Genomic DNA, 21891 nt, shown 5'->3' with positions numbered 1-21891 from the left:
ATAATAAAAAAGTACTTCTCCAAATCTTTGGGTTTCCCTGAATCGGCTGATGCTTCCTTCTTGAGTGTGTGTGGGGCTGTTTTGGCTACACGAATAAGTATTGGCATGCATCCCTGAACATCAGAAATAAAGGGAATGATTAAATGATAGCTCGCTGGTTCTGCAGGGTTTTACCCATCTCATGGTAAGATCAGGAAAGGGCCTTATTTCTTCTGTGGTTCCCATTGTTGACTTAGGGTGCAATCCTGTACATGTTTAGACAGAAAAAAGTCCTACAATTCCCAGCATTCCTGGCTGGGGAATGCTGGGGGTTGTAGGACATTTTGCTGTTTCTAGATGCATAGGATCGCACACTTAGAATGGGAGACCCTGTGTCCAATCAGCAAGGGATCTCCCTGCTCAGTTGTTCATTCTTACTCATAGGAAAGTGGAAAAGGGAGCAGAATGCCTCTTCCTGGTCCTAGTGTCCTGGTCCTGGTCCTGGGTAGAGAGTAAGAAGTGGGCATACATGCATGCATACAAACACACACAAACACACACACACACACACACACCCCTTCGGATTATGGTGTATGATGTAAAAGTAAATTCTACTTTTAAGATCTCTTTATTAGCTGTCCATTACAATGAGGCAAATCCAGATCACTTCCCCTCAAAAAAAGGTCCCGTGCAGTAGGGCTGTGCTCCGTTCCGATTCGGATAGCGAATCCAGAGCGGACCGACCTGATCTGCCTCTGCAAAAGGCGGATCCGGATCGGGTCGGGGGAGCTGTGGATCGAGGCGAAGCGATTCGCCTCCATTCAGAGCTCCGAACTCAGGTAAGGGGGGAGGGGGCTCACGTGGCGGCGGCGGCGGCACTGCCACAGTCCGTGCGGCGCTGGCAGTGGTGCCAGGTAAGGGGGGTTTACTTGTCTCTGTCATGGTCTGGCGCAGGCTTCAACCGGGCCTCAGTTGAAGCCTGCGACGGAGGCAGGTAAGTGGGGGGAGAGGGACTTATCTGGCGACGAGTGGCGGAGTCAGGGGAGGGGGGCTTACCTGCCTCCATTGTAGTCCGGCGCCAGCTTCAACTGAGGGCCAGGCCTCAAGCTGGAAGAGCAGGCCGCGGCCTGCTCTTCTGGTTTGAGCCCTTGCCCTCAGTTTAAGCCTGCGCTGGACCGCGACAGAGGCAAGTAAGTGGGGGGAGGGGGGCTTACCTGGCAACGGGTGGCGGAGTCAGGGGAGGGGGGCTTACCTGCCTCCATTGCAGTCCGGCGCCAGCTTCAACTGAGGGCCAGGCCTCAAGCTGGAAGAGCAGGCCGCGGCCTGCTCTTCCGGTTTGAGCCCTAGCCCTCAGTTTAAGCCTGTGATGGACTGCGACGGAGGCAAGTAAGTGGGGGGAGGGGGGCTTACCTGGCTCCACTGCTGCCGCAGTCCATGCAGCAACGGTGGCAGAGCCAGGTAAGGAGGGAGGGGGGCTTATTCGGCTCCATTTTGCCTCCCTTTCCCCACTTACCTGCTTCCTCCGCCCACTGCGGAGGCAAGTAAGTAGGGAAGGGGGGGCAAAATGTCAATCTGCCCCTCTGGATCTCACTCCGTGGAACGGGGGAGGGTCGGATTGGCCCGAAGCGGATCGGACCAATCTGAAAGTTGCGGATTGGGCCACGAAGCGGTTGGGGGGTGTCTGTGCACAACCCTACCATGTAGTGTTGCTAATAGTGCCCTCCCCAACCTGGTGCCCACCAGGTGATTGGATTACAACTCCCAGCTTTTCCGACCATTGGACAGGTTGGCTGGGGCTGATGGGAGTTGAAGTCCAACACAGCTGGAGGGCACCAGGTTGGAGAAAGCCAGTCTTAAGCAGAGTAATCTTCAATCCTGAGTGCTCACCTGACCAGCCCATCAATTACTTCAGCTCTTGTGGTGGCAGTTGAAATTTACAGACTTGCCAGCTTACAAAATCCTGCCAAAAATGCTAGGATAAACTTCTTGCCTTTGCTTCAGGACCACAAAGCTAGTGTTCTATATTTGAAGCTCTAGGATCTGTAGGGAAAAGATGCAGATAGATGAGCTCAAGATTACCCTTTCCCCCTTTCTTCTTTTTTTAACCCTGCAAAATGTTAATTCTCTGCCAGGATGCTTCCTTCTATTTCTTCATTAGATCATGTGCACCCTTAATGCTTCTTTTTCTCTGTTGGTTCACTTGGCTTTAGAATAAGCCTCAGCACTGAATGGCATCCATTTACTGCAAAGCAACTGTTTACTGAGCAGGCTATCTGCAATGTAAATGGCCTGACTTGTTGAGAACAGGGTGAGTATGATCGCAAGAGTGAATAATCAAAGGCATCATTCTCCTTCGCCTATAATGGGGCCGTCACCCCCTCTCTGCTTGAAAATTGGGAAATGTATGGGACTTATTTCCATACAGTGAGTGTTTATGACCCAAATGTTAGGACATACTGGGTCGGATTCACACACCCTTTGACGCTGATGACAAAATGCCAATTGTTTTTGTAGATCTACATGGCAGCCTTTATAAAACCCAAGGCGATGTGTTGTGAAAAAGTATTGCAGGCAGTGAACTTTACTCCAGATAGCCTTATCTTAGTTGCCCTGATGTTTGCGCTTTGTGGAATATAACTGTCTCCTTTTACGCAAATACCTTGAAGCAGAGATGCACGTTCGTGCCCTCGACTGAAGCATGTTACAAGGTTATTGTTAAAATGTTGCTGTTACAATGTTTAAAAAAAAAGTTTCTTTTAAAAAGGTGGGGGACCCAGTTCTTCAGTAGTTGATTATTATTATTTTAAATAAGGTATCTCATAAAGGTGGTTTAGGGAAGGGAATCTATAATTCAACATATTGTCTCTACTCCAGGTTCTGTTTCACTGGGGATTCACAGCATGCAATGAATATCCTGTAAGCAAAGTACCCCCTTCCTTGGTATTGGGTTAAACAATACGTAAAGTCTACATTGACTTGTCTGCTGTGTTTAATCTTCAGAGGATGCCGTGCTACAATTATACTTCACCAGCATAATAACAAAATATGTAAAAACTGCAACCACAGCCAGATTTTTTTTTAATCTTAATTCTATGGTTAAAAGAAACAGTTCCCCTTTGAAAGAAACAACGCAATTGCTGAAAAGTGTCTTTCTGAAGACACCTTTCAGTTTTTTTTTCTTTTTTCCCTTAGTGGATGGGCTTCTCAGTTGACAATTTTTGTGAAACTTGAGGTTGACTAAGCCCCATCAGCTGTTCTGCAAAGGCATTCATTCAGTTCAATGGGAGTTGCACAAAAGCATTAGTATAAATCCAGTAGAGCTTGTGCAAGAGCACTTGTTGGTGGGTTGTGTTCTTAGATTTCTAATTCATAGAATCATAGAGTAGTAGAGTTGGAAGGAGCCTATAAGGCCATCGAGTCCAACCCCCCCGCTCAGTGCAGGAATCCACCCTACTGGTAAATCTGGGAGTAACAAGTCTTAACAATAAAAACTAAGTGCATATTCAACTAAGTATCATTCCCTTTATTTCTAATGTTCAGGTGTGAGTGCCATTCCTTATATAGCCCAAATGACACCACACACACAAGAACAGACTCAGGGAAATTCTAAGATTTACAGAAGTACCCCTCCCCTCCAAATATCTTTCGAACTGCCCCACCTCAAAAAAAAAAAAAGCCTAATGAAAACTGAGCATGCTCAGTAGCTCAGGCTAAAAAAAAAACAGGTGAGAGGAAGAATGGAATAGAGTATCATGTAAATGGGCATAGATTGACTGGCACCTTGAAGCAGGGCACACTGCAAGATTTTGTAGCAGGTCCCACTTGTCAAATGCTGTATCTACTTAAAATTATTTTGTACTAAACTTTATCCACCGAAAGCTCAGCTGAATGAGAAAATATTCGGACTTTAAGGAATTATTCAAGGTATGGATAAGCTATCAAGGCCCACTCCTCTACGTTTCCATGTATAGCCAATACCACACCCGTGAAATAACTCAATTTATCCCCTTGGGTCAACAGGTTTATTATTGGGGATTCAACAGTAACAACTAGCGCTGTGCTGAAAATTTCGACCATTCCATTTTTGGCATTTTGCCTGAAAACTCAGGCAAAAGAGGCTGGGAGAGGTGAAATTTTGGAGAATGTTCTCCTTGGGCAGGGGAACATGTTTTCCACATCCCTTTTTAAATGTAGCCAGTTGTGGAAAGGGTTTCTTTCTTTCTTTCTTTTAAACACCCTTGGCATTTTCAGGAGCCCAGGGGCATGTCTAGATGAGGGCTTATCCTGGGGATCACCCCGGTATCATCCCTGTGTGTCCACATGACACACAGGGGATCCCGGGGGCAGGGAGGGATGATCCCTCCGTTGTTATTATTATTATTATTATTATTATTATTATTATTATTTATTTATTTATTTATATAGCACCATCAATGTACATGGTGCTGTACAGAGTAAAACAGTAAATAGCAAGACCCTGCCGCATAGGCTTACAATCTAATAAAATCATAATAAAACAATAAGGAGGGGAAGAGAATGCCAACAGGCACAGGGTAGGGTAAACAGGCACTCAGTAGGGTAAAACTAACAGTATAAAGTCAGAACAAAATCAGGTTTTAAAAGCTTTAGGAAAAAGAAAAGTTTTTAGCTGAGCTTTAAAAGCTGAGGTTGAACTTGTAGTTCTCAAATGTTCTGGAAGAGCGTTCCAGGCATAAGGGGCAGCAGAAGAAAATGGACGAAGCCGAGCAAGGGAAGTAGAGACCCTTGGGCAGGTGAGAAACATGGCATCAGAGGAGCGAAGAACACAAGCAGGGCGATAGTGTGAGAGCGGGACGGCTTTAATCCTGACTTTTCCCACGGTCTCGGGATCCCGAGACCATGGGAGGTGTGGGCAGACGTCCCAGTTTCTTCCTGGCTCCTCGCAAGTAAAAGCGAGGAGCTGGGAACTGGGCATGGGGCTCCGAGCTCCTCAGGAGCTCTGTGCCCATTGGGGTAGGAGGGTGGAGGGGGGGTTTTATAAAAAAAAAAGAAGCCTACCTTTTCGATGGAGTGCTCGAGTGCTCATTTTTGATTAAAAAAACAAAATGGGCACAACGTCTTCTTCCTCCCGGGATGTCACGCGCCGCGTGTGGACTGAGGGGGAGGATCTCATGATCACCATATCGCAAGATCCTCCCGCCTCCCCTGGTAGGTCTAGCCATGCTCCAGGACTGCTTATTGGATGCTTTTTGGAGAAGCAGCCTGAGGTCCAAATTCAATGAAGAAGAAGCTCTCCAGGGCCACCATCCACTGGTGGACAGGGCAAAAGGAAGAAGGGTTAGAAATACACAGCGCCTTGTAACTTAAAGCGTTTACTGCCACTAAGTAAGCCTTAGGGACTTTAGAAACCACACCAACCTCTTGGCGGTTGGAGGCAAAGGGATGGACCTCTGCGGAAACCCGAAGGGCTGGATGGGAACCCCATCCAGGCCAGATTTGGCCTGGGGGCCCTGAGGTTTAACACCCCTGAAATAGAGGAAGACCTTACAAATGTGCACATTGCTGGCCAATTAATTCAATTCACACTTTTTTGTCACAAGAGCCTAAAAAGTTGTGAAATTCTGTGCTGACAAAGCTGGGGGCGGTATTTGTACGCTTCGTTTTGTTACTGCTCCAGTCCTTCTCCTAGATTCGTGAGTCATGGGGAACGTTTCTACAGTTAAAAGAGAAAGGCGCTCCGTAGCAGAGGGCTGGGCTCTGGCTTTCAACCATCTAGCACCGTTGTTTGCGTCTTACATAGTGTTTGAATAACAACCGGTATAGCTGACAAGCAAGAAGAACCCCAGGAGAGCAGCAGTCTGGTGAAATAAAGCTAAACTGGGTGAACTGTTTAGCTATGATGCATTTTCCCCACCTGAGGCTGTACATCAGGAAAGACTGGTACATGTTAGGAATGCAATCGGATGCAGCCTGTTTATCGGTGTGTCTCTTAACTCTTCTTTCTCCAAAGGACTGTTGCAAAGTGTGGCAATCACGTATGATACAGGAATACATTCTAAGTGCAAGCTCACCCTTGCAATTGGCTCCCGTGTTTATGACTTTAGGATGGGGGTGGGCCCCGGCTGTTTTTGTGGCCACCACCACCAACGAATTTGCCACCACGGCAGCAGCAAAAAAAACCCTATGATTTTCCTTTAAAATGACATTGGTGCGGAATCACACACCCAGAAGCTCCCCGCTCACTGCGGTTTTAAAGGGACATTGCCGCTTCTTCCTTCTGCCGCCACACGGCCAACTTTGGGTTTGCCAAACAGGGCCATGCTCCCATCGAGGCAGAGGTTTGCACAAGTAACACTTCCACATAGGCTGTTGTTTTATACCAGTTGCAACTGGCGTGGCAGTGGCTCAAGTAGGTGCGACGGGAATCACGAGAATGTGGCAGCAGTGACATCTATAGCCTCTCGGAGTCTCCTTTTTGATGTTCTTCTTCACATGATCATTCTACAAGCAAACTCCTTGAGATGCACAGCTGAGAATCAGTACAGATTTTCAGGGATGTGACCCAAAAGCTTGCTTGCTTTTCTTCCTCTTTGATTGGTTTCTGGACACTCGTTTTCGGATAACAGCCAATGTAACTGATGTTGTTCCAACCGAAACCGTTACGTAAAATGAGCATTTGGCAAACAGCGAGCAGCGAAATGTGCATTGATGGGAGCTGTCAATAGCTGCCGCTTCTTTGAGGCTGGGATGCTTCCTCTCTTCTTCCAAAAATCGGGCCGGGATCTAGAGGGAGATGCATGCGTGGCATACCCATTTCCCCCCTTGAAAGTTTTCTTTTCAAAAGATGCTCCCCGGAACCCCGAACAGCTAATCCCATTGCCACGCAGCTCTGGCTCTTTGCGATTGCTTCCCTGCGTCCTTTTCATGTTCACGGATCCTTCCCATTTGGGCATTTGAAGAAAGGTCTCTTGTATAAATCCCTTTAGCAGTGACGCAGCTTTGAAAATTGCATTGCAAACATGATTAAGGCCGCAAAAGGGCTTTGCATAGGCAAAAGAACTAAGCAAATGGCTAATCCAGTAACATGAGGAAAGCAAGGAAAGAAGTGGCAGATGGGGACGGATGCAGGAAGAAAGAGAGAGAGAAGACCTCAGAAGGTGAAAAAAATGATATAGTCCAGGTGTAGGCAAGCTGGTCCCTTCCCAGTCTTTTGGACTACAATTCCCATAATTCCTGACCACTGGCCATGCTTTTGGGAATTGTAGTCCAGAACAGCTGGAGGATACTAAGGTTTTCTGCTCCTGATTCAGTCCATTGCTGTTCAAGGCCTACAACTCTCCTTTGGAGGCACATTAAAAGTAAAATAGCTGGTTTAGCATAGCAACTATGAATTCCCGAGTTCAAATCTTGCTTCTGCCATGAAGTCTTGAGGTAGCTTTAGGTAGGGTGACCATATGAAAAGGAGGACAGGGCTCCTGTAGCTTTAACAGTTGTATTGAAAAGGGAATTTCAGCAGGTGTCATTTGTATATATGGAGAACCTGGTGAAATTTCCTCTTCATCACACCAGTTAAAGCTGCAGGTGCCCTGCCCTCTTTTAAATCTGGTCACTCTAGTATAGCTCCTGCAGCTTTAACTGTTGTGATGAAGAGGGAATTTCACCAGGTGCTGCATGCATACAAATGACACCTGCTGAAATTCCCTTTTCTATGCAGCTGTTAAAGATACAGGAGCCCTGTCCTCCTTTTCATATGGTCACCCTACTTTAGGCAAACCACTCTGTCTCAGCCTCAGTCCCCACCCACCCCAACTGCAGTATGGGGGATAATAATAGTGGTTTACCGTACAGGGTTGTTGTAAGGATGGCAGGTAGATAATGCATGGGAAGCACTTAGGACATTTCAAAGAGCTATAGAAATTGTAAGCATTATTATTTTGATACAATCTATTGTAATTTTTCTAACTATTTACTGTTGTTGTTGTTGTTGTTGTTGTTGTTGTTTTAAAATAGGACAAAAGGACATAAAATATATAGAATATTTCCCAAAATGATACTGAACTTCAAGGTAAATCGAAGTCGCAAAACTATAGTAATCAATTTAAATAATATTGCGTCAGTTTCAATTTTCACCAAGGAAGGAAATGGGCAAATTGACAGATTCAGGGTGAACCCTTATTGGGTTCAATGGGACTTACTTCCAGGTGACTGGGTATAATGGGGATGGGGTAGGTTCCCCCGTCCGGCCTGTGAGGGCCTCCATGTTGGGTTTGTCCACTTTTCACTGCTACACGCCTTCGCCTTTGACCTGTTCCTTGCTTTGGGACCTCCTTTTTGCTTCCCAGCCCTTCCATTTGCCAGAATGCTGTGCTGTGCTATTAAACACACTGTCCTGGCCTCAAATGCTTCTCTTCGTCTTTCCCGTCCTGCATTTCCAGAGCGCCTGTGAAGACTGAAAGAACTGGGCATGTTTAGCCTGGAGAAGAGAAGATTGAGGGGAGACATGATAGCACTCTTCAAATACTTCAAAGGTTGTCACACAGAGGAGGGCCAGGATCTCTTCTCGATCCTCCCAGAGTGCAGGACACAGAATAACAGGCTCAAAGCCAGATTCCAGCTAGACATCAGGAAAAACTTCCTGACTGTTAGAGCAATAGAATGACAATGGAATCAGTTACTTAGGGAGGTTGTGGGCTCTCCCACACTAGAGGCCTTCAAGAGGCAGCTGGACAAGCATCTGTCAGGGATGCTTTAGGGTGGATTCCTGCATTGAGCAGTGGGTTGGACTCGATGGCCTTAGAGGCCCCTTCCAACTCTGCTATTCTATGATTCCAGTGTGTAGGATTGCAGCCTAATTATCCTACTTCATTTCATTACCTTAATTTTAAAGGGAGAAAGTTCACTATTCTGTTGACACTTTTCTTTTATAACAATAATTTCTCCAATCAGATATTTTGGTGGGACTATCTGTTCTGAAACTGGTTCCAAAACCACAGAAAAGAGACGAATCCTTGAGCATCATCAGATGAGCTTTTTATAGCACGGTTACTCGCGGATCCTATTCACAATGCTGTCCACCTCCCGCTCCTTCTGAATCGTTTTCCCGTTTCAAAAAAAGACACAGCAAAATCTGGATTTTTTTTCCTGTAGCGAAACAAGCCGCCATTTCCTGCTATGTGCAAGAAAAGCAACGCAAAAAAACAACCCACCCACTGAATGGGCCATGTGGTCTTTGATTACTTCCTCTTAATACTACCTCCTCCTCCTCAGTCTGAAGAAAGAGGAAGTACTTGGCTCTATTGTGGGGCAACAGTGTGATTCTCTTTTTTTTTTCCCACCCCCGGTCTGAAGAAGCTCCTTATATGTGTGACTATGTACATACAAGGCATTCCAGATCCTTCTAAATAAAAATATTTTAATACTTCTTTTATTTTTCTTTATTTCTTATCTACATCTCATCTTTCTTCCTCTTGCCAAGAACCGTCTTACGTGATCCACGTAACCGTCTTACGTGCTTGTAAGAAACGTCTTACCAGCTCCCCATATTATCCTCACAACAACCCTGTGAGGTTGGTTAGGCTGAGAGTCAGTGACTGGCCCAAAATCACCCAGTGAGCTTCACAGCCCAAGTGGAGAGTAGAACCCGGATCTCCCGGGTCCCAGTCCAACACTCTAGCTATTACACCACACTAGCTCTCTTAACTTGCGTCTTAAAAGTGTAGAACTTACTCCAGTGATGTGACCGTGCCTTGTATTTCCAGCAACATCAGGACTTTACAGCCATGAGTAACCCGTTTGCACATGCCGTGGAGCCGCTGGACCCGAGCCAGTCGACAAAGGAATTCTTCAATTTGAACCGTTTGGGAGACCCAAGATATGGTACGTTGGCTACGTTGATGGGTGCATGAGCATCAGCTGATCCAGCCTTTCCCAGCCTGCACCCTCCAGATGGGTCAGACTAGAACTCCGATAGTTCCCAGCCATTGGCTCTTCTGACTGGGAATTATGGGAGTTGCGGTTTCACACATCTGGAGGGCACCAGGGTGGGGAAGGCTGGCTTAATCTCTCCTTCCTTGATTATGGAGCATTTGAGGAGATTCGATGCTCATTTGAGGAAATTCACAAAACAGTGTTTGTACTATATGTTGTTTCCCCTAACTGAAGGAAGTTTATCACCCAGTGGATGTTCAAGACCAGCTGCCTGCAATTAAAGAGTTAAGAGTGATTTGAGGAAGAAACAAAATTATTATATAAATATAATAATAATTCATTAAACAATTACCTACGGTTTACAAAACAACGTTAAGGCTCTACAGTTTTCAACCAAACACCAAAAAGCAGGGAAATTGGGAGTTAAAGCTCACAGGCCTATAACGCCACATCCTCCCTAAGAAGGCAGAAAGTGCCAGTGAAATTCTCATTCTCGCAAAGCAGATATAAACCATGAGGACAGGATGGAGAATAGGATATGCAGAGGTGACTGTGGAGTTGTGGAAAACTGATGACGAACAACTTAGGGCCACCTACTTCTCTTTTTTTGTTTAGAGCAGCCCTTCCCCACCCTGGTGCCCTCCCAGTGATCCTGATACAGATCATTCTTTCACCACTGCTATTAGCATGTCTGTGCATGCGTGTGCACATGTTTGTATGTGTCCAGATGTGCTCATGTATGCACTGAGCCAGGGTTACATTCGATCGTCGGGACCAAAAAGTTCTATATGTGTCCCCCTGTGTCCTATATGTTGTATGGGTTTTGCCTCTACATGTTATCGATCGAGATGCTCTCTGCTTGGCATAGCACAAGCTTCTGAAAACCTCGGCTGTGTTTTGGCGACGTAGAGGGAAAGGGTTCCATTCTTCAGCCTCTTCTGACTTTTCATCTCCTTTGCAGCACGCTTGCCATTTTCGATCAGAGTCTTGCTGGAGGCTGCGGTCCGGAATTGTGATGAGTTCCTGGTCAAGAGGAGTGATGTTGAAAATATCCTAAACTGGAATGCGATGCAGCACAAGAGCATTGAAGTTCCGTTTAAGCCCGCACGAGTGATTCTGCAAGACTTTACGTGAGTTACAGAGTTTTGTTTTGTTTTGTTTGTTTTTAAACTTGGGTGTTATCATAGCTCCTCCTCATTTAATGATTTAATGAAATTATAATTATTATTATTATTATTATTATTATTATTATTATTATTATTATTATTATTTACATTTATATCCCACCTTTTTTCCTCTAAGGAACCCAAGGCAGTGTACATAACCCTCTTTCTCTACATTTTATCCTCACAACAACAACCCTGTGAGGTGAGTTGGGCTAAGAGTCTGTGACTGGCCCAAAGTTACCCAGTGGGTTTCCATGGCTGAGAGGGGACTAGAACCCGGATCTCACGACTCCCAGTCCAACACCTTAGCCACTACACCACACTGGCTCTCCCATTTTTATCCTGTGCCTGGAGCAGCACGCATATGAACAATAAAAACAAGACAGCCCCCGCCCACAGGCTTTCAGTCTAAAAGGAGGTAACACAAAAGGAAAAGGGGAGGCAGACAGAAGAGGAGAAAAGCAAGTGGAGTTTCAGCAATGCTGGTGGGATGGCCCTGCTTCCCATATCAAAATTGTTTAAACCATAGTCATTTTCTGGAGAGACCGGAGGTCTCTGGAAAAGAACATCAGACACTACTTGTGGCTTTATATTAGGCTGAGTGCAAACCAACTTGAGGTGCTAGACCTTGCCGGCACTAGGATGCTCCTGAAAAGAAAAGAAAAGAAAAATGTTGGTGCTGCAGCAGCATGTGCTGAGGGTGTCGTGTGACTGCCACATCATGTGCACAGATTAGTCTTTCAGCAGGCCACCACAGCCGGATGTCATCAGGAAGTTGTGGCATGCACATAACGCATGCTGTCAGCCAGAGCTGATGTCTGCAGAGCAATAGCTCGGCACAACTTGGCCAAGTGTTTAGGCAGCAGCAGCCATGCGCTGAGGGGATCATGTGACGTAGCCACAAGAGGACTCTTTTAGACGAAGCCGTTGTGGAAAATCTACTACCTTTTTTTGCACACTTGAACCAACCGTCTTCAATTGGTGGGTTGTGATCTAAAATCAGTCAAGATCTGTGTGCATGACACCGTCAGCATCTTTGCCGTGCAGGGCCAAGCCAGTGAGAACTCCCGCTGGCATTTTTGTGCTGCACTCTGGGAGCAGGGAGCAGGACATTGTCCCTAAGCTCGTGCAGGGCCACAGCATGGAGGTCAGTGACACGGGTTGGGGCAGAGTCCTGACAACTTCAGTTTTTGGCTGGGTTATCCAGGCCCCAAATTGTGGAGATTTAAACATGCTTTCCTTTGCAGAAGCATCTTTATTTTCCAGATTAGTGGCACTGATTGCAGGTCTCATTGTATTATTTATTATTATTATTATTATTATTATTATTATTATTATTATTATTATTATTATTTATAACTTCTCTGTGACATACGTGTGTCTGTTTGCATGTGTTTGTGTGTTTATATAGATATGTTATTTATTTATTTGTGTTCATGAGACACCTATCAAATATTTCCCTAGGAGTCGTACAATCCTGGTTTTTTTAAAAAGAAGAAGAAAGAAAAGACCAGACAATAATACAATAAAAACTAACAAATCTAAATCTAAAAAGTCAGCAAACATCATTGTCAAACCAGGAGAAAAACATTGCTAACCCTAACCCTCGCCCTGCCCCCGCCCAAGAGTACAAAAGCCAACTTGATCAAATAACATACCAACGAAGAGCTAACACTGCTTCATAAATACAGGAATAAATAAAATTTAGATCTCCTGGAGCACTAGCGAAGAACTGTTTCAGAGCGGGAGGCTGGATTATCCCATCCCCAGAATGCCCAATCAGGCCAGGTGGTGTTGGGAGGTGGGGCTCTGCTCCTTGACGTCATCAGGTCCTTGGCTGGCATTTCAGTTGGTGAAAATGCTTTGCTCCCCCCTCACGTTCCGCAGGTGGGGAACATGGGGGAGGAGTGAAGACAAGCCTGCTCACTCTGCTTCACTCTTTCTTCATAAGGCAATGGAGGAATGAAGGGGGCTGTGACTTAGTTGCTCTCCTGGCCCTCTCCTTTCTGAGGGGGTGGGGCTTTGGAGAAGGGCCTTGCCCATGGCCCTGCAGGCCAGAAGGGCTGATCTGGCAGGCCAAATGGTTCCCTTTCCTTGTCCTAGAAGAAGCAGTAATGAAAAAAAACAAACCCTGCAGGATGCCTTTTACTAGAGAAAACAATTGTCCCGAGATTACGATTGTGTTTCCCTACCGTGGCTCTGCTCCCCGGTTCACTTCTGCATTGGGGATGAGCTCAAATTACACGGTGGAGTGTGCAGAAACCACTTGGCCCCTACAGAACAATGGGAACAGCGCCCTTTACAGTGGAACTTTGCTTTACAGGGCAGGAAATCCTGACAAATCCCAACTTATTTCAGAAAAGTCAGGTTTTCTGTGACTTATTTTAAAACACGAAAACTGGGAAACGGAGCGGGAGACACAGGGCAGGGTCACTGTGTCATTGACATGACACGCGAAGATGCGTGATTGGCCAGTTGCGAACTTGGGATAAAACACTTGTCTGATGACGTTGTATCTGTTTTCTGAATTTTTGTGATAAAAATAATTTTGACATATTAAAAAGCAAATCTGATGTGAACAAATCAGTTCCTTTGCATTGCCGTCTGCCCCCTCAAACGGAGTTTGCAGCAGACTACCCTGAGTTGGTTAAACAGACGTTCAGGTAAAAAAGTAACTCGTCACGTCATTTGAAGTTTGCTGTTCTTTGAACTTTAGACCTGTAAAATGTCAGGAAATGGCGCATTTATGGTGTTCGTTTCAAACTCAAACCATATTTCCCAAGCGATGCTTAAATCAGGTTTGAAGGCCGGCTGGTCGGCTTTGTTCATTTGTAATTCACACGTAAACCTACAATTGGCCTCCCGTACCTACAAGCACAATGTGCTGGCTAGCGACAGTTTGTATGAAGCTTTCCAGAAAATAGTGAAACCTGTTTGTTTTCCAAAAAGCCTCTGAGGGTATCTCTTTGGGATAAAAGTAAATACAAAAACCTATTGTATTGTTAGAAAAAAAGGGAGAGGGTGCCAGAATAACTAGTTTCTGCTCCAAGTCTGGCTTAACATGTTGTGTGGTCTTAAGGAGACTGATAATAAACTTTTTGAAACTATTCCAGGTGAGTGTGGGGTGCTTTACCTGATCCTAGCCAGATGCTTGACAGATATGCACAACTTCTCTTGCAGATATTTTGTCCAGTTGTTACTGTACCCTAGTAACGATACTGGTAGTAAGAGTAATTCTTCAAATAATGAAATTTTTTAATGGTTGGTTTGGAAGCTGTAATAGTGGAGCGATAAAATTCCTCCAATTTCCCATTAGAGCAGGTGTGGTTGAAGGTAGATCTCCAGATGTTTGGGAATTCAATTCCCAGATGCCCCTGCCATTGCGGCCAAGGGTCAGGAATGCTGGGAGTTGAAGTCCAAAAACATCTGGAGACCTACTTTTCCGCCCATCCCTGCTTTAGAGGAATGGGTTTATATGTGGGGCACCTTTGGGGGCAGGGTTAGAATAACCCCACGTAACTCCACCCCAAGAAGTTGCCTTCATAGAATTGACAGTGGTGTCACTCAATATCTAAAATGTGTGGATTCCTGGTTAGTTAGAGTGGATTTTTGACAGGTTATGAAATATAACTTTCTGGATTAATGCTATAAGAGATCTAACTGGTTCCCCTTCTATACCAGATTGGATTTAGATGGGAGCCTTTCTTTGCCCAAGTTTAATTTTTACCCAGAACTTCTTTGTGATCTAGCTCTCAAGAATTTCCCAATAATGAGCCTGCTGTATTCCGTGAAATCCATAGTAACTGTTTAATTCTTTCTCTAAACATGGCTTTGTATCATCTTTTGACCAGCAGTGATTGTTTTGCACTTTTGATGGCCGCAGCCTGCAAATTACAAAAAAAAGCACCGCCATTATTTCAGCCTACAGATATTTTACTATTTCCATAACGAGAGCCTTTCTGTGTGTGTTCCAACCCTCTTACAAGCTCTTTATAGTTATAGAAACTGAGGTGACATTTTTTTCCATGTAAGGTTACATAGAAAGCATATGAAAATGTGTTCCTATTTGGGGTGTCCATTGGTGTCATTTGTTTGATCACCTGCATCTTTACCTACATTTGTATGGACTGTCTGCAGGAATTGTACCTTGCATTTGGCTTCATAGAATCAAGCCCCACTGTAGTTCAGGATCCAGTCTGGAGAATTAAAAACAAGCTATAAACCTGTGGATTCAGTCTTCCCCTCTTCTCTTGCAGTTTCATTTTTGGATTGTATTCAATGTATACATTTGGTTGATTGGGTTGTATCCAGTATAGAGTTGCGAAGAGCCAGGAAAAGAAATGGAAAAATGGGGGTGGAGGCACATTTTTTTCCAAAGCCGCTTTTTTCTGGGGGGAGAAATGGGAAAAATGAAGAAAAAGTGGAGTATGGAATGTTTTATTTTAGCATGATGAATAAAATGTATAAGATAAGGTGTTGATATATTTCCTTCTCCAAATGCTTTCTAAAAACTGTGTACAGTATCAGATTATTACAATTTCTGTGCACTGAGGACAAGCAAGTCCTAGGTTGCAAACTGAGACTACAGCTCTCAAATTCAAGAGCAAGATGCCTTTCTGCCTCTAGGGGGCACTGCCACTGAAGCAGAGACTGAAACTGATAGTGATAGCTATAGCTCAGGAAATGAGTCTGATTAAAGTTCATGCATATTGATTGAATCTTGCCCCCCCTTTTTTTTTCTCAGTTCTTTTTATGCCTGCTTGACACTGTGGAGGACTAGCGGAGACATAAATATTTTTCTTTGTTACACATGTTGATGGTTTCTTCTGTTGTTGTTTTAAATTGTTTTTTTACCTGCTCCTCGTAAACTGGCAAAACCAAAAAGGTCCCGTACAGTACAGGCGTTCCTTACAGTTCAGGAGCTTGTAGATCCATTTGTTACAAAAAAAGGTAAAAAATTTAAAAGAGTAAATTCAATTTGTAATAATTGCTTGAATACACTGTACTTTTAATATATCAAATGTAATAATTTTATGCTAAACCAACTTCTGCATAATTACATTTTATGTTCCTAAAGTAACAAAGCGAGTTTCAATCTGTAAAAAGTGCTAATATTGCATTTTTTTCAATTTTTCCAAAAAGTCCAGGGTTTTTTTGGGGGGGGGCAGGATGTTTTTTATTCATGGCTTCAAAATTCCAGAATGTTTACACCTCTAATCCAGTGTAAGTCTAACTCATATCCCATTAATTTCAATAGATCTACTCTCTAGAGGTAACACTGGATACAACCCAATGTCTGAGTCTGCAAACTATCTTCTTGGCTTTGGGTTCTCCTTCTGGTTTGGAGAGCAAATGCCAACCAGAGTTTGGTGATTCAGACAACTGCAGCACATTATGGTTAACTGAAAGCGAAAGTGTGAAAGATCAGGAGGAAGGGAGAGTGAACATGTGACTTGTTTGATTGGGAAAGCATTTGTACAGAGCCAATACAGATGTCCTCTTCACAGTACCAACTCTGGATCGCTAGCGGGCCCATTGCTCTTTGTGCATTGTGGCTTCAGGATCTCATTTGCAAACCAACACAGCACCTGGGCTGCTAGTTTATAAATCGGCCTTCTTTTCTTTGTCTCTTCCCTTGCAGAGGTGTTCCTGCGGTAGTTGACTTTGCTGCTATGCGCGACGCTGTGAAGCTACTGAACGGAGACCCAGAAAAAATCAACCCCGTCTGTCCTGCCGATTTAGTAATTGATCATTCCATCCAAGTTGACTTTAATAAAAGGTAAAGCATGGCAAAGGATCTTGCCTCCAGCGGGTTAAAATATATATATAAAATCTCACAAAGCAGCTAGCATTCATTAGAATTCTTGCATTAAATTAACTTGCAACTACAACTACAGTGTAAGCACTTGGGGCTGCTTACATCATTAAAAATATATCATAAAAAACAAGAACAGCAAACAACAAGACAGCTAAGCCTTCATGTACACATTCTAAAGATGAATGAAGTGCTGTAAGTATAGCATAAAGGTATGCTAAAAGCCAGGGCCGGCTCGATATTTTGATCATGGAATTGAAGCAACTCCTCTAACAAGGAAAGGTTACAATTTGGGGGGACCATTTAGCTTAAAGTGGCCTTTGCCACCTGGTGCCCTCCAGATGTGTTGGACACACAACATGGCTGCCTAGGGGATACTGGGAGTTGTAGTCCCAACACATCTGTAAGGCACCAGGTTCGGGAAGGCTGGTTTAGAGAAAAGGTAAGTAGAGCCAGGGGGGACACGATAGAGGTATAAAAAGTGATACATGGTGTGGAGAAAGTTGATAGGGAAATATTTTTCTCCCTCTCTCACAATACTAGAATGCGGGATCATCCAGTGAAACTGAACGGTAGGAGATTCAGAGCACACAAACAGAAGGGCTTCTTCACAGCATGTAATTAAACTATGGAATTTGCTGCCACAAGATATAGTGATAGTCTCCTTTTGACTTAAACGAGGCATTTATTGTGTACTCATGATTGTTCACTCACAGAAGTCCATGTGTCCTTTTCATGACGTTATCAACCTCCAGTGCCTCTCCCTTCATCTCCATCTCCAAGCGGGAATCAGCCACTTTATAAATCGCTAAAAGTGCGGTAATAAATATAGTAAATCACACAATATAGCAGCACCATCTACTGGTGGTACAAATGAAACATATGGAAAGAAACTGGCAAAAACAAAGGGTAGTGTGGGGGATGTGTGTATTGTGCAATTGTAAACCCACAAAAACTCTGGAAGACAAAGCCCCGGTGAGGCTACTGGATTTTTGATGAATGTAAAGAAGGCCTTAGGCAGCTTTAAAAAGGGATTAAATGGATTCATGGAGGAGAAGGTTATCGATGTCTGTATGCTACATCTAGAATCAGAGGGAGGCAGCGAAGCTCTGAATACCAGTTGCCGGGTAACATGAGCAGCAGGTGCTCATACCCTTGTGTCCTGCTTGGGGCCTTCCCATAAGTTGGCTACTGTGGCTAACAGGAAGCTGGACTGGTTGTAGGTCTTTGATCTAATCCAGCACAGCTCTTCTTATGTTCTTATCATAAGATAACTGGACTGTGTCTCTGGACTACATGGTACATTTTCAAAGCATGGAGCAAATTTTGCCAGCTCAACAATATAATATCCCCCATCCCTGCCCCACAACCCCCGGGATGCTTACCACTTATATAATTAAGGTTTTAGAAAAACTTTCCATTGCTTTTACATTCGGGCTAGACTCTGCCAATGTGCCAGCATTCAGTATGGAATTAGCACTCAAGCCAGACAGTAGGAATTACTGCAAAAGCTACTTAAGCTCAATTCACCGCTTCTCTCTCTAGCTCCCCGGTGCAAGGTAATTAAAGTGCATGAAACAGCTAAGCTCAGTAAATACAAGCCTTTCTTTCTTTTTGCCCACACACGTTGATCCTCATGCTGCATCCTATCGAAGGTTTACCATGTCGATAATCCATGTATTTTTATTTGCAGGCCAGACAGTTTGCAGAAAAATCAAGACCTGGAGTTCGAAAGGAACAAAGAAAGATTTGAGTTCTTAAAGGTAGAGGAAGAATTCCTCCATTTCATGCATGTGTGTGCAGCAGGGCAGAGCTTGGCCTCCTAAGGGGTGGGCAGGCAGCAAAATCACATTTTTTTTGGTGGGCCAAACTCCATCCTCGGAGGTGCAGCCAGAGAAGGAAGGAAGCTAAGAGAGCGATACTATGGCCCTTAGACAGAATCTGGGGGGCATAGGAGAGTTCGGATTTCAAGATCCAAGGTTGGAGTTAGTGCTTGACCTCGGAGCCAGACGTCCAAGCTCCTAGCCCTCTCGCCCCTTTACAGCCAGCTTGGAAAGAACCATGCCAGCTTTCTTTCCGAGCTTGCAAAAACAACCTTGGAGAGGAGGGAAAGGAAGAGGTTCTATGTTCCTTCCCACTTCGCAGAGCCCCAGCTGGACGGGCGAAAATGCCCATCTAGCTAAAATGCAAAGCAGGAGGAGTGCAGTGAGAAAATTGCTTCCACGCTTCTGCTCTGCATAGGATGCCCATCAACATCTGACTTCAGAAATGGACCCGAATCCTGAAGGAATTACGCCCTAAACCTATACAGCAGGGGTCAATAATTTGTAGCTCTCCTGATGTTGGACTGCAACTCCCATCAGTCTTTGCCAGCATAGCCTGCAGTGAGGGAACCTGCAGCCCAGCAACATCTGGGAGGCCACAAATTGCCCACACTACAATAACTGCTTTAATCTTAAAAAAAAAAAAAAGAGAGAGAGAGCCAGATAGCCATGGGGAAGAACAGAAAGAAACATGTGCTATCTGGCCTGCACTGTCGAATTTTGTTGGTTTTGAGCTTGACAGCTTTCTTTTGTTAAAAAAGGGAAAGGAAAGAAAGCAGACACACAGGTTTTTGACTTCGTAACTTCTGCTTGATTTTGGAGTCCAACATAACTGCAGGCCATCCACTACATGACTCTGCTGTCCTGCTTTTGCTTGCTTCTCAAGTTTTGATTTAAGAAATAGCAGGGCCTGAGGTAGGACCCTCCAGGTTGGACAGTGGGGCCCGGGGGAAACCTTAGAGTTTCAGAGGTGAGGCCAGGGGCAGAATTTCACGTTTGCTGACTCCTCATGTCCCAAGACCAGGTGACAGAACGTGGTTGTAAGGTTAGACAAGTAAAATACTGGCTAGATCGTACTTTGTCCTGCCTCTAAGAGATGACGCTTTTTTCCACGTTGTGTTTTAGTGGGGCTCTCAAGCCTTCCAGAACATGAGGATTATTCCCCCAGGCTCTGGGATTATCCATCAAGTGAATTTAGAGTACTTGGCAAGAGTCGTCTTTGATCAGAATGGATACTATTATCCCGATAGTGTGGTGGGCACAGACTCGCATACCACAATGATCAATGGCTTGGGAGTTCTTGGCTGGGGTAAGTGCTCTTAAGCTTCAGCTACCTGTTCTCTGGGTAGCATTTTAGTTGTGTTTGGCAGAATTCTAGAAAGGTAGTCCATTTAGGTTGAATTGCAGGTAAACAAAGACTATATGTTCTTCTTGTTTTCCCAGTAAATAAGTATTAGAGCTAAGTGATATTCAGAAAGTTTGAGAAAGGTGGGATTGGTTGATTGGTTGGATTTTAGTAATAAACCTTTTTGGGAGCCAATCTGGCTGAAAGGGGTATAAATATAATGCATTGTCTCTATGCATTCCCTCAGTAAGTTTTTTTGGGGGGGTAATTAATGCTGTCAATGTGTCCCTTGATGACGGCGAAGGTCAGAGGATTGGAATTAGCAGTGGTTAAGAGAGGCCTGACATCACATCTGCAAAGTTAGGATAGTTGTGTGTTCATTGTAAGAAAGAAAAAGAGAGAAATGTTTTTCAACTAGATCCCTTAAGCTCCAAGTGTTCGACAAATCATTTAAAAACAGGCTTTAAAGATAAAACTATATGCAGCCCTAACAACATCAAACCCCTGTCTCTCTATTTTCCAAAAGATTAAAAGCTAATAAAAAAAAGCCACCTAATATCAGTCTAATCGCTCCCATTTAAAGAAAGCCCCAGCAGTAATGTCTTTCATGTTTCTGGAGACTCAGCACGTACCAATAACCCAAAGGTTTGACTCTCTTCCAGTTCTAAACAAAGGTCCTTTCCTTTTTGCACGTCCCCCACATGGGCCATAAAAGGATTGCCCGATCAGCTGATAGAACCCTATGTTAAGGCTTTGCAGTTTTGTCTTTGACTGCCTGATCAAAGTCATGCTGGCTGGAGATGATGGGAATTGTAGTCATACACATCTGGAAGACATTAAGTTAGGGAAATCTGTCTTAGATGAGAGCCAGTGTGGTATAGTAGTTAGAGTGTTGGACTGGGACATGGGAGATCTGGTTCTAGTCCCCTCTTCGGCCGTGAAGCTAGGGTGACCATATGAAAAGGAGGACAGGGCTCCTATATCTATAACAGTTGTATTGAAAGGGGAATTTCAGCAGGTGTCATTTGTATATATGGAGAACCTGGTGAAATTCCCTCTTCATCACAACAGTTAAAGCTGCAGGAGCTATACTAGAGTGACCGGATTTAAAAGAAAAGAAATCTAGGCTAAGACTTGAATGTTGTCCATCACAGCAGTTAAAGCTGCAGGAGCCCTGTCCTCTTTTGTAACTGGCCACTCCAGTATAGCTCCTGCAGCTTTGACTGTTGTGATGAAGAGGGAATTTCACCAGGTGCTGCATGCATACAAATGACACCTGCTGAAATTCCCTTTTCTATGCAACTGTTAAAGATACAGGAGCCCTGTCCTCCTTTTCATATGGTCACCCTAGTGAAGCTCACTGGGTAACTTTGGGCCCATTGCTGAGTCTCAGCCTGACCTACCTCACAGGGCTGGTGTGAGATAAAATAGAGAGGAGGAGGTCCATATAAGCCGCCTTGGGTTCCTTGCAAGAGGAACAAAGGCAGGATGTCAATGTTGTTGTAGTAGTAATACAGTACATTGGACTACAGGTAAATTCAGCTGTTGCTTTCAAGGGCACGCGAGAGGAACTGTAGTAATGCCCAGTATGAATTGCCTCTAGGCAGCTAGGCAGCCAGTTTTTCTAATGTGGTAGTGTAGGTGATTTTTCCCACTCACGCACGCGCAGACATGCACACACTTCGGAAGAGAGTAAGATATCAAGGATATTTGCAAGACTTTCATTTCTCTTGAATCATCTTTGTTCTGACAGGGTGACCATATGGAAAGGAGATTAGGGCTCCTGTATCTTTAACAGTTGTATAAAAAAGGGAATTTCAGCAGATGTCATTTATATGCATGCAGCCTGTGGTGAAA

The 21891-nt window shown here is 44.4% G+C and overlaps 1 protein-coding gene across 1 annotated transcript in view; it reads left to right on the top strand.

Annotated features, from left to right (window-relative positions):
* The window catches only part of ACO1 (aconitase 1), a 54711-nt gene that overhangs the window by 8279 nt on the left and 24541 nt on the right, over positions 1 to 21891 (top strand). Inside the window, exons 2-6 of the mRNA XM_063129199.1 lie at positions 9717 to 9834; positions 10847 to 11015; positions 16693 to 16830; positions 18560 to 18629; positions 19815 to 19998. Coding sequence (XP_062985269.1) covers positions 9738 to 9834; positions 10847 to 11015; positions 16693 to 16830; positions 18560 to 18629; positions 19815 to 19998 — 658 coding nt within the window. The 5' untranslated portion in view covers positions 9717 to 9737. The remainder of the gene's footprint in view (positions 1 to 9716; positions 9835 to 10846; positions 11016 to 16692; positions 16831 to 18559; positions 18630 to 19814; positions 19999 to 21891) is intronic.

This window comes from Elgaria multicarinata, chromosome 6 (genome assembly GCF_023053635.1).
Source record: "Elgaria multicarinata webbii isolate HBS135686 ecotype San Diego chromosome 6, rElgMul1.1.pri, whole genome shotgun sequence".
Lineage (NCBI taxonomy): Eukaryota > Metazoa > Chordata > Lepidosauria > Squamata > Anguidae > Elgaria > Elgaria multicarinata.
This window is presented reverse-complemented; position numbering and strand designations above follow the sequence as displayed.